This window comes from Astyanax mexicanus, chromosome 15 (assembly GCF_023375975.1).
Source record: "Astyanax mexicanus isolate ESR-SI-001 chromosome 15, AstMex3_surface, whole genome shotgun sequence".
NCBI classification, from domain to species: Eukaryota; Metazoa; Chordata; class Actinopteri; order Characiformes; family Acestrorhamphidae; genus Astyanax; species Astyanax mexicanus.
This window is the reverse complement of record NC_064422.1, coordinates 3,017,450-3,029,648: the sequence shown is the minus strand read 5'-3', so window position 1 is coordinate 3,029,648 and position 12,199 is coordinate 3,017,450. Positions and strand designations below refer to the sequence as shown.

At 38.4% G+C, this 12,199-nt stretch overlaps 1 protein-coding gene across 1 annotated transcript in view; it reads left to right on the top strand.

The window, feature by feature from the left end:
* LOC103022724 (protein phosphatase 1 regulatory subunit 1B) overlaps positions 1 to 11,609 on the top strand; it is a 41,742-nt gene extending 30,133 nt beyond the window's left edge. Inside the window, exons 4-7 of the mRNA XM_007237299.4 lie at positions 7,166 to 7,270; positions 9,572 to 9,727; positions 10,054 to 10,158; positions 10,960 to 11,609. Of these exons, the coding sequence (XP_007237361.3) occupies positions 7,166 to 7,270; positions 9,572 to 9,727; positions 10,054 to 10,158; positions 10,960 to 11,165 (572 nt within the window). The 3' untranslated portion in view covers positions 11,166 to 11,609. The remainder of the gene's footprint in view (positions 1 to 7,165; positions 7,271 to 9,571; positions 9,728 to 10,053; positions 10,159 to 10,959) is intronic.
* Positions 11,610 to 12,199: the final 590 nt, after the last annotated feature.

Here is a 12,199-nt window from a genome sequence, read left to right as displayed (position 1 = left end):
ATTTGATCAGCCGTGGTTTTATGTTTTTTTGGATACAATCCGGGTTAGCACCCGAACATCCCTTTCAGAGAGCTTCCTCTTACAGTGTCCACAGTTAATCCTGTTGGATGTGGTTGGTCCTTCTTGGTGGTATGCTGACATTACCCTGGATACCGTGGCTCTTGATGCATCACAAAGACTTGCTGTCTTGGTCACAGATGCTCCAGCAAGACGTGCACCAACAATTTGTCCTCTTTTGAACTCTTGTGAGTGAGTGTGCAGCCTGGAATAAATCCCGCTCTGAACAAGTGTTCCAGTCTGGCCCTGGCGGTTTAGCCGTCTTGGATTCTGAATTCGGAGTTGATGAGGCGCTCCTGACTTTCTGAGTAGGAAATCTGATGTGGGGGCGTTCTATGTCCTACTTGGAACTTGGGCTAAAACATTTCCACAGTATGACCATCTATTTCATTAGTGTGTCACATGATGAGACCAAGATGTCAAAAGGTTACTGGGGATGTGTGTGAGTGTGAGTGTGAGTCTGTGTGTGTGTGAGAGGTGGGGATTAGAAGGGCACAGCCAGCTGTGTAGTCTGAAGTGTGAGTTCATGCAACTCTGGATGATCTGGGATTATTGCAGAGCACACACAGCTGACAGCTGGTTGTATCAAACTAGACAAGCATACACACACACACACACACACACACACACTATGGCAGCCGCTATACGCTTAAGTGGTAATGTATGTTCCATCATATGGATTTTAATATATTGTGTATTCCACAAGAAGTAAACTTCAAACAGCCCATTTACAGCATTTGACTGATGTCCTAAACTGGCTGCAGACCTTAACAAATCCAGACCACAGTTTTTAATGAGGTACACAGACACCAGCACTGACAGCATGCAGCACCAGCGCTAACGATGATCAAATATTATTAAGTATTATTAAATTCCTCAGTGTGACTCAGTGCACTATACTGTGTTATTATATCAAATACAAATCAGTACCACACACATCTCTAATATACGACTTAAGATTTCTGGGTGATGGACATGGTGAAGCTGCTTAATGAACTGAACTTAACAGATAATAAACAATCTACACTCCAGTATTAATTATTGATGTGTTTAATATAAAAAATATAAACGAATTGTTCAGTGCTTCATAGCTGAGTATGGTGTGTCCTGTGTGTGACCGGTTTATAATTACTGACTTACATGTGAATCTTGCTACACAGGTTGGAAAATGTAGAGTTAGATCTGTTTCCAAGAACCTTTTTGGTGTGCTTGTAATTCCCTAATCATGGAAGGAAACCCTTTTCTACTACAGCAAATATGGTGGACGTACTTATTATGGAGGGGTTGTGAGAAAAAGTTAAACAGAGTTAAACAATTAAAGTTCTGCTTTCATTGGCTGGTTCACAGTACCGCCAAAAAGTCTTAAATTTACTAACCAGCCTTCAATGATCATACAAGACCATATGCTTGAATGTAAAGAGACCAAAATGCACTAAACTGAATCTCTAATTACATTTCAACAGCATATTTTACATCACTGATAAAATCGGATAAAAACCACATGATTAATTTGTAGTGTTAATCTCCATACTGCAAGAAAAACATGATTTTACTTCTTGGTAGGTCTACTGCCCTTGCACAGGTCTTCTCATCGAGAGGGGCGGGGCTTCCCTATGCTGAACAACCTCCACTTACAGTGTAAGCAGCAAGCTGATTAGTTTTTATTTTTTAAAGGAGGGACTTTATCCTTAAACGAACACTGGGTTGAAATTATGAGTTTTAATAAAACTCCCAACAGTTGGTCTTCTTAGTAATAACAGCTGGGTAGCATAGCTTAAGCTAGCATAGCTTAGACTTGAGACAAAAACAAATAAAATAAACATTGTGGAGTTGTTTCCCAGACAGCAATTATACCTCTTAAGCAATTAAGCCTGGATGGTGTGGTGCAGTGGATAACACCACCGCCTGCTACCATGTGGGAGACTGGGTTCCAGGTGTGAGTAACTATATAAGATTAAGAATCAGTGGGCAAGACTCCTAACACTACATTAGCCTACCTCTGTAGGAATAACCTTTGTATGTCACTCTGGATAAGAGCATCAGCTAAATGCTGTAAATGTAAATGCCTAGTTGTACACTACATTTTCTTCTTAATAGGAAATCTCCATTCAGAATTCTGTGTAGTTCAGTGCCACAAAATATTAGTAGAGGACCTATTTAGGAAATCTTCTCCTGTGTCTTTGTTTATACAGCGATTATTTGGATTTTAAAGATGTAGACATGGCCCAGAGGTAGGGCTGGGAATCAATCCGAATTTCCTGGATCGATTCGATTCTTATTCATAAGGTCTCTTGTCACTTTAAAATAAATACTGTCACATAGACAAAACAGCCCCATGTGTGTTTGTGACTGTATCTGTGTATCTGTAAGAGGGACACAGAGAGAGAAGAGTCAAGAATTTAAAGTATTTATTTTGGAAAAGTTTTATTTGAAATTTAAATCAAAACCATGACATTTGGTGGCCCTCTTTTGGTTGAATAACACACCCATGGCAGGTGTTAAACAGTAATGACCAGAACTAACCAACCATGACCACCAAAAAAAGCAATTTGAATCTTTTGATTTTGCTTACATTTGTGGAATCACCATTTTGCTTAAATGTTTGCGACTGGGCAGGACATAGCGTGGTTCCAGTCTCTTTATCAGTAGTTTGAATCCAGCATTTTCTACCACGCTGTAGGGTCATAGGGTTTTACTAATAAATATTCCGAGACCCTCGGTTATGCTTATACACGTGTAGAATTAGAGGGAAAATGAACACCAAATGCCTTTTCCAGTGCTGTTTGGTTCGCGGCAGGTCGGCGTGGTGCCTGGATAAGTGGTTGCGGAGATTGGTGGTATTGCCACTATATTTTACCTCTGTTTGGCACAGTTTGCACACTGCTTTTGTTCTATTTAGTTAGTACTGCCGAACATCAGCCTTCATTCCAGGCAGTAATTTTAGTGCTGTAGCTTCGGCCATCTCGCTCTCTCTTAAGTTTCGGTTTCGTTTAGCCGGCACCCGCTTTTTATACTGCCCCTTGCCCGTCAAAGAAAATAGTGCCTATAGTCATCTGGAAAAGATCGATCCACATATTTTTGGATCGATATTGTATTTTTTGAGCGTGAATGGATATTGGATTGCGGGTTGACCTTTTGAAACAGCCCTACCCAGAGGAGCCGTTGTGGGCGTCCCTTATGTTAAACTCTGAAAGGTAGCAACCCTAAATTTAGCTCCATTTAGCTCACACACAGAAAATCAGGTCCATGCTTGTAAAAACTCTTTATGAGGGCAGGCAGAGTCAGGCTGGATTTTTTGCCCATTCTAAACTCTAGCTGGAAGAACAACAGCTTTAGATTACTGTTGTTCTTAATAAAATTATTTATTAGTTATATATTAACAGTAAATATGAGCTATTTTAAGCAGTAAGCTGACTCCGAAAAAAAGGCTGTGAGGCGGCTGGTGTTGGGACACATTCCTGAGATATGGTCATATAAATATAAAATTCGGGTGTCTTATAAATATTTACACATAACTTATATCTCTCCTGAAAAGTGTTTATTTTGGTCAGTAACACTCTTCTGTTTCTTTTTGCTATCAGTGTAAATGACCAGTGTTTACTTGGGCGTGCATGTAATTAGGGGAATCTCTAATGTTAGCATAATTTAAAGTTAGAAAAATCTAAACTATTGTTTTCATACAATTACAATACAATAAAAAATGCAATTTCATAAAATAGGCAATAATGATGAAATAGGAACAACAATTAAAACAGTAAAACCATAAAAAAATGTAAATAAACTAAATTAACTGATTAAAGCTAGACTGAAATGTTTTAAGTATTTGTCAACTAAAACTGAACTAAAACTGTTGATAGGTAAAAGAGTAAAATTTAACTAAACTATGATATATTTTAGTCAAAAGACAAAAAATATTTTTCCTGTAAAAACTAGCATGGATGTTGGATAAAATTAGGATTCATTCCGGTTTGAGAAAGTGCCCCAAAATATAATAATTAGTGAATAGGGTTGCTTTCCTCTTTGGGTGCAGTTGGCACTGTTTGTTTGCTAGCTGAAAAGATTATAACTAGTTTGTTTAGCATTAGCTCTCGGCCAATAACCGCTGCTGTAATTAGACAAGTGTTAGTCCCCCAGAAACACCCTGAATGACAAATAACCACATTGGTACTCAGTTTTGACCACTTTGTGATTTTGTCACCAAGAGTTGGGCAACTCTGTTGGGCTATTTTTTTTTAAAAAGCGAATAGCGACAAATCTAGCGACTTTTAGTTCAATGCTGAGCTACTTTCACAGAGGAGAATCTCTAAAACTGACAGTGAGAGACGCTGCTCTCTATCTCTCTCAGCTTCACCTCTACTGCACTCTGACCTGCAGCTCATACACACCTGACCAGTGTGCTGGGCTGTTCAGTGAGCTGTGCACGTTCAGAGTGCCCATCCCCCAGTTACTGACCTGCTGTCTGCTCCTCCTTTACCTTTATATCATTATTGATTCAGAACTGAACATTACCTTTACCCCAAATAAACTCACTGTGCAATCATCCCCCACATACTGACCTGCTCTCTGCTCCCCCTTTCAGTCAGTTCAGTGTTTTCCCAGGTGCAATGTGTCATTATTGCACATAGTGGCGGCGCTTAGCCCGCTGGACCACTCAGACCACTCAGAGAGTCTTTGTGGCGTATCAAGAGCCACGGTATCCAGGGTAATGTAAGCATACCACCAAGAAGGACAAACCACATCCAACAGGATTAACTGTGGACGCTGTAAGAGGAAACTGTCTGAAAGGGATGTTCGGGTGCTAACCCGGATTGTATAAAAAAAAACGTAAAACCACGGCTGAACAAATCACGGCAGAATTCAGTGTGCACCTCAACTCTCCTGTTTCCACCAGAACTGTCCATCGCCATGATAAATTATTGTGCTCTAAAACCCTGTGTCCAACCCCTGTATATACCTAATATAATGTCTTTATCAGTGTCTGTGGCGGGTTTATTCTACAACAAAATATGTTAAATCTACTACTGCCAGAGACACACACACACACACACACAGACCGAAAGACACAGACAGTCATCTCTGTGTTTTCTTGATCACCTGATCTATTCTGCAAGGTGACTTTGCCTGTGCTGAGAGTCTGAGAGCTGCTGTATTGAGAGCTGATGATTGAAGGTGAAGATGGACAGGGTATGAGAGAATTATAAGGAACTAAAGTGGTCTGTTCTCCTCTCGGTCAGTGAGTTACATGCTGTGTGTCCTGATCATGTGGTGCTTCACTCTGTATCCCTGATGCCTCTGTGGTTGGAGGAGCGGGTTTTTAATAAGAGGACTGTGGGTTTAATACCCAGTTCTGATAAGTTTCTGTTGAGCTTCAGAGAGGCCCATAACCCTGTTCTCTTCAGGAACCCGCAGTATTTCTGTTCACAGCCAATGGCTTTCTGACCATGTCACGGTGACAAGAGTTAACGTGTTAATTATCAGCCAGGCTGTCACTAGAGATTTATGAATGGAGCTTCAGCTTACGTATATAATGTGTTTTACAATATCCGTGATTATCTAAACTTAGAGCATCTTAAAAAGTCTAAATAATAAAAATTAACAGCAACATACACACACACACACACACACATATACACACGCAGACACACAGGATGTATTAGTACATCATGTTAGACAACAGAATAAAGAACGCTGTTTAATACTGTGTGTGCACGTGTGAAAAAAAATCTAAATCACAATGATGGTTAATGGTTATTCCAGTGGCAGCAAATAGAAACGTATTAAACAATTAATTAAACAAATTCTGTTAAACCTTTCACTAACTTACACTAACAGTGTCTTTTTCTGTGTATTGATAGCAGAAGCTGGGAACAAGCAAACACTAATAAAATATTAGATTATATTTTAACTGTTTTTTTTATGGACATATAGTTACACTTATGCACAGTTTGACATAACAAAGTATGGTGATGGTACTGTGACTTTTTTCCATTTTATTAAATAAAGGGAAAAATTGGTATTGGTACATAAAACAAAGAGTAAAAGAGTCACAGTGGCCATACTGTATATTTAGCTGACCATTATGACCCAGCATTGATTCATTTTTTTTTATTTGTAGCTGTATTTCAGCAGTTATTAGCAGTGCTGGTTCAGTGAAACCCAGTGTTTGCTCTGTTATGCAGTGACCCAGTGCTGCATAGAAAAAAATGACCCAAATTCGATTTTAAGCCACGCATTTTAATGAGTGTCTCTATACAGAAAGTCCTTAGACTGGTAAAAGTCCTTGAAGAAGACTTTCAGCATAGCGCTAGCCTCTAAATCATTACTATAATGTCTCTCTGGGTGACATTGTCTGCTATATGCTGTATAATAAAATTTTATTTAATTCACATTCAGGTTGTTCTCTTTTCCTTGCATTCATTAAAGGCCTGATCCTATCCAGGATGTAGCACGCTAGAACTGTGGTAACAGAGCTACACTGTGATAACCCAAATCTCGTCTCAGATGGCAGGGGTTACAGCGCAGGTGCCGTAGCTATGGCCAGGGTATTAAGCGGTTTGGTGCTACCACCCTGAAATAGGTAGTTACACAAAGTTCCAACAGTAGTGCTAGGTTCTATTGTGTCAGTGGTGCACATGTGTTTTCCATTGCCAATATCATGTCATTGTCATTTTTACACCAGCAGTAAATAATATAGACCATTTTTCTAGCAGAGCATCTATTCTAGTCCCAGTGCAGGATGCTGGTTCTCTGTTTGTAAGAGTTAGATCAGAAACAGGTACACCAGTAGCTGGAGGAGACTTTGTAGGACTCTGGCAGTGTTCCTCCTGTTCATCCTCACACAGAGGAGCAGATACAGTCCTGCTGCTGGGGTGATCCTGCACTTTTACAGCCCGTTCTGCTGTTCTCATGTAACAGCCTGTGTCCTGGTATCGCCTCCATGTTCTTGAGAACTTCTCGCCACAACACCTACAGATGGATGTATTTTTTGTGTTTATATTTGTGTTTATATGGTGAGAAGGTGCAGACACATTGTTCTGTCCACATGAACAGAATAACAGAGCTTCAGGATGTTTACACTGATCTACTGCTGCATTCTGCTTGTTTTTAGCGGTTCAGAAGATGGTGGAAGCTCACATGCAGTCAGAAACAGGCCAAGACAGTCCTTCCTCAGAAACCTCAGACAACGAAGAGGCTTTCCCGGACTCAGATAGAGGTATTTTATTCTTGTACTTTCATTTATTATTTATCCATTTGTCCATTCATTAATTTAAACATTTATCCATCCATCCGTGTACTTGAACAAACACGCTTATACCCAAAATCAGAGATGATATATGTAAATCTGTCTGTTAAATTTACAAGCTATCCTTTTTTTCTCTACACGTAAATTATTCCATTCAGCTGTTAATAAAAACTTACATCTATTCATAATTTAACACATTTATTTTGCCTTCTATCAATAAACCTGTCAATCAAATCATCCACACCCCCATTAATCCATCCACATGTTCATCTATCTATTTATAAAAAATCCATCCATCTATTCATCCATAAAAATAACTTAATCAATCCATGCATCATTTCATTTATAAACATATTGATGCCCCCACCCATGATCCATCTATTCATCCATTAAATATTTCCCAGTACATTTCTCCACAGTTGAATCAAATGCACTCAATATTCCATTCATTTATATTTTATTCCATCCGTTGAACAACAAATTAAATAATCCCAGCATCACTTCATTCATGTATCCTTCCATCCATCATTCTAGTGATACATGTTTCAGTTCATCTACCCATGGATCATTCATCCAAACAACTATCCATTAAACCGTTTATCCATCCATCCAACCATTTATCTATCGATCCTTTTATCCATCCATCAATTCATCCATCCGTCCAACCATCTATCCATCCATCCATCCGTCCAACCATCTATTATCCATCCAACCATTTATCTATCCATCCATCTATCAATCCATCCATCCATCAAACCATTTATCCATCCATCCGTTTAACCATCTATCCATCCATCACCCATCCATTCAACCATCCATCCATCTATCCAGCCATTCATCCATCCATCCATCAAATATATACATCTGTATTAAACTATTGATTCATTAATCTGTACATAAATCAATCCATCCATCCATCAAATATATACATCTGTATTAAACTATTGATTCATTAATCTGTACATAAATCAATCCATCCATCCATCAACCAGCCAATTCATACATCTATCTATTTATCTATCTATTTGTGTATCAGTCTGTATCTATCTTACAGTTTTTCTCAGTCGATTTGGTTCATTTCTCACATCATGATTTACATTGGCATCCCAACAAGTGCATTTCTCAAAATAGCAAAACTCAATAAAATACCTGCAAAAGCACACAGCTCACTCAGAATTCTTTGTTTTTGCTTCAAAAGAAAATATTAATTTCGATCAGTTTGTCAGTGCCATCAGAATGTCCAGTCTGCGTGTCATTGCCTCTGAACAAGGCAGTCAAAATACTTAGTCATGTTGTCAGTGCAACAGTGTACAGTGTAAGTATATTCTGATGGAGACAAACTTTTGACTCGAATCAAATCTATTAAACCTGCATGTGTCTCACACAAAATACACAAAAAACTAAAACAAAACATTGTTAATCATGACTGTATGTGGGAGACTAACAGCAAGAAATTGGACTGTAATCAAACATTTTGAGTAATATTCTTTTACTGTATTGTTTGCACTGCAATTTGTTGACAAAAAAATCAGACAGAAATTCAGGAAAGACAGACAGCTGTTTAGCAGCACTCTATACAAAACACAAAGACAAAAATACAAAATTATAAACTTACTCTAAACATTCAAAACTACCTGAGACAACAACTTAAGGAATTACAGTGTTTTCTTTTTTATACATTCTGACTCTCCTCTCTGTTGGGCCGCATGTTTTCATTCATGTTACACTGAATATCTTTCCTTGCGATGCTTTTGAACGATCGAAGACACGGCTGTTCTTGCAATATTTGGCTGCACCCGGCGACCAGCTTCAGCCATTATAAGACCAGGATTTTACCAACTTTACCAACAAAGTTTTATAGAAATGTATAAATTATGAGAGATTATGATAACCTGTTCAGCACTTCTGCATGTAATGACTGAGGCAATGACCTAAGGCCTAAATGTTTTGGAGGGTAAGAATTGCACTGATATTTAGTACAACACATTTTGATGAGCACGACTTAAGCAATGGATAATGCAAAAAACATAAACATAAGCAATAATAACAAAGACAAAATGTGAAACACAATGAGAAATTCTATTATGATGTGACACGGAGATGTGGAGATTGAATGAAGGGTTTTAAGAACATTAATTCTGATCTGAGAAAAGTACCAAATCGACTGAGAAAAAATGTAATCTTTCCACTGAAATGTTTCCCATCTGAAAACAACTCTGAGTATCACTGAAAATCTCAGACAGTTTCTAAAAATTCTCATTGGTCCACCAGATGACTCAAGATCTGATGAGTTAGAGCATCACCCAGGACACGAGGACACAGCTGAGGAACAGGACTCCACCCTCAGGCATGCTCCCGGGGAAGACAATGAGGGAGAACTACAGGAAGGATTTCACAGGAAAGCAGAAACCAGAGATAATGGAGACAGTAAGGAACTCGGGTGAAATGCACATTGTAGATCAATATAGATGACATCAAAACTATGAACACATATGCAATTATACAGTAAGCATGTTTGTTGTTGAAGTAGAGGACGTTAACACAAGTAACCCTTTAATAAAAACAAAACAGTAAAAACAGCAGACAAAGCGTCAAAAACTAAACAAACTGACAGTGCAGGAATAATTGGAGCTAGGGCAGAGAAAAGGGAGGAGACCAGTTTCTAACACTGTAATTCATGCGAATGGCAGGAGGTACCTGGGGAGTGTTGTGTCTCTGCTGAAGATTAAAAATGATTTCTGTTTTTGCCTCAGTTCAGAAAACGGCGCAAGCTGAAACCCCGTCTCTGAAGTTGGAGTCTAATTACCTGTGCACAGAATCACCTGAAAACACAGAGCTCCCCCCGAACCCTGTCACAGGTACTGCACATTCATTATTCAACACAGTAAAGGATTTACAGTCATGTGAATAAACAGGACTCCCTATAAAACTTTAGTCTTTTTTAATCTATTTAAGGGCCATTCCACTGAATCTGTGCCATTTCTGTCCCCAGGAAATTACATGTATAAATTTGCACACAAAATAACTTTAAAATACATTTTATTATTAAGCATAGTGTTTTGTACATCGACCTTATTGCAAAAGTAAGATATGTACTTAAGAAAAAAAAAAGACTACTTAAACACTGAAAAAAATAGCATTTGTTACCTGTCTGCAGTCTCTAACTGTAAACTTTAACATGAAATAATTAATAAAATCCTTCAGAGACCCCATCAATAATTAACAAATATTTTTTTCATAATAAACCAATAATATTTAAGTTCAAATGCACATTTTAGTTGTGTCCCTGGGTTTCACTCAGTCCTGTTACCGTAACACATTACCTCATCTGAAACATCTGGAACATTCTACAAGTCACATCTACAACAGGAAGTTTATGTTGGATGTGTGAAGAGGAAACCCCTACTGTCAAAAAGCATCAAGGCAAACTCCACCCACATCCTCTCTAACCATGCACCAATCATCTGCAGCTGATATACTGCATTTCCTTATTATTTTACACATTTTATTAAATAATTTGTGGGCATGTCCTAACTCTTTCCTCCTCATTTCATTATATTGTGGGCACTGCTGAGTAAATGTCACTGTAGAGGGCAGATCAGTCCACTACTACTGAACTTTTAAACTTCCTCATCCTATTTCTGCATGTCCTCTTACAGATCTTCCAGATGACACCAGATCTGACCAATCAGAAGATCAAGATCACTCTGCACCCGAGGTCACAGACAAGGGCACAGTCCCCACCCTGCTGTACGATGCTCCATGTGAAGGGGGGTCAGCTGAAACAGAAGACGAAGAGGAAAGAGTGGGAAAAAGTGCAGAAAGCCCAGATAAGAGGAAGAGCATGGAGAAAGGGGAAGACTGAGATTACCTGATGAAATCAGTTGGTGTATTGCTCCATGTTAAAATTAAAGTTAAGTGAATTATATGAATTTATAAGAGATGTATTTTTAAATGAGGATATACAGTATGTACCTGAGGGTTTAAGCAGATTAAGCAGGTCAAATTAAAGCCCACAATATGAACAAGTGATGAAGGAGAAGCTAATAACACAGCAGCAGCAGCAGCACTCAGAACCACAGCACTGAGGACAGATCTGCACATCAAAATACCAAACTCTGCAACTACAGGAACACACACTCACACACACACACACACACACACACACCGGAAAACATATTCATACACATTTTTCAAGCTTTTAACACATATTATTTGCTGTCTCAAGTGCCTTGATTATAAGTGAAAATTCTTGAATGATGTACATGAATAAGGAAGTACACACTATAAAACAATATTATAATTAAAACTATTAAGTTCAATGTTTCCAGTGTTTTACCAATATTCCCCAACAAGACAATCACTTTCAGATCCATGCATTAGAAATGTGATGATGAACTTAATAAAAGAATTATCTGGAGTAATTTCAAAGAAACATCACTTTTGTTATCCCACACTGTAAAAGTTCTGTAACATTACTACTTATCACTCAAATAGCATTTGTGAACTCATTTCATAATATCCTGCTGATTTAAATCATGTGACATGTAAATTTTAGCTAAAGATCTTTTGCTTTCATTCCTGCAAAGCCACATTAGCCATATTAATTTAACAAATCAGGCGCTCTGGTAGGTCCAGGGACATTTAGCAAATCAAATCAAATGTATTTATATAGCGCTTTTTACAACTGGTGTTGTCACAAAGCAGCTTTACAGAAACATGATCACAGGACAAAGAATCAGGCAAAACATTAAACATAGAAAATACAGAATACAGAACCCCCAGTGAAAAACTCCCTCAGAGCTGCAGGAGGAGGAAGAAATCTTGGGAGGACCAAGACTCACATTTAAGGGGGGACCATCCTACCACTGGTCAAACGGCTTTTAAATTAATTGTAAA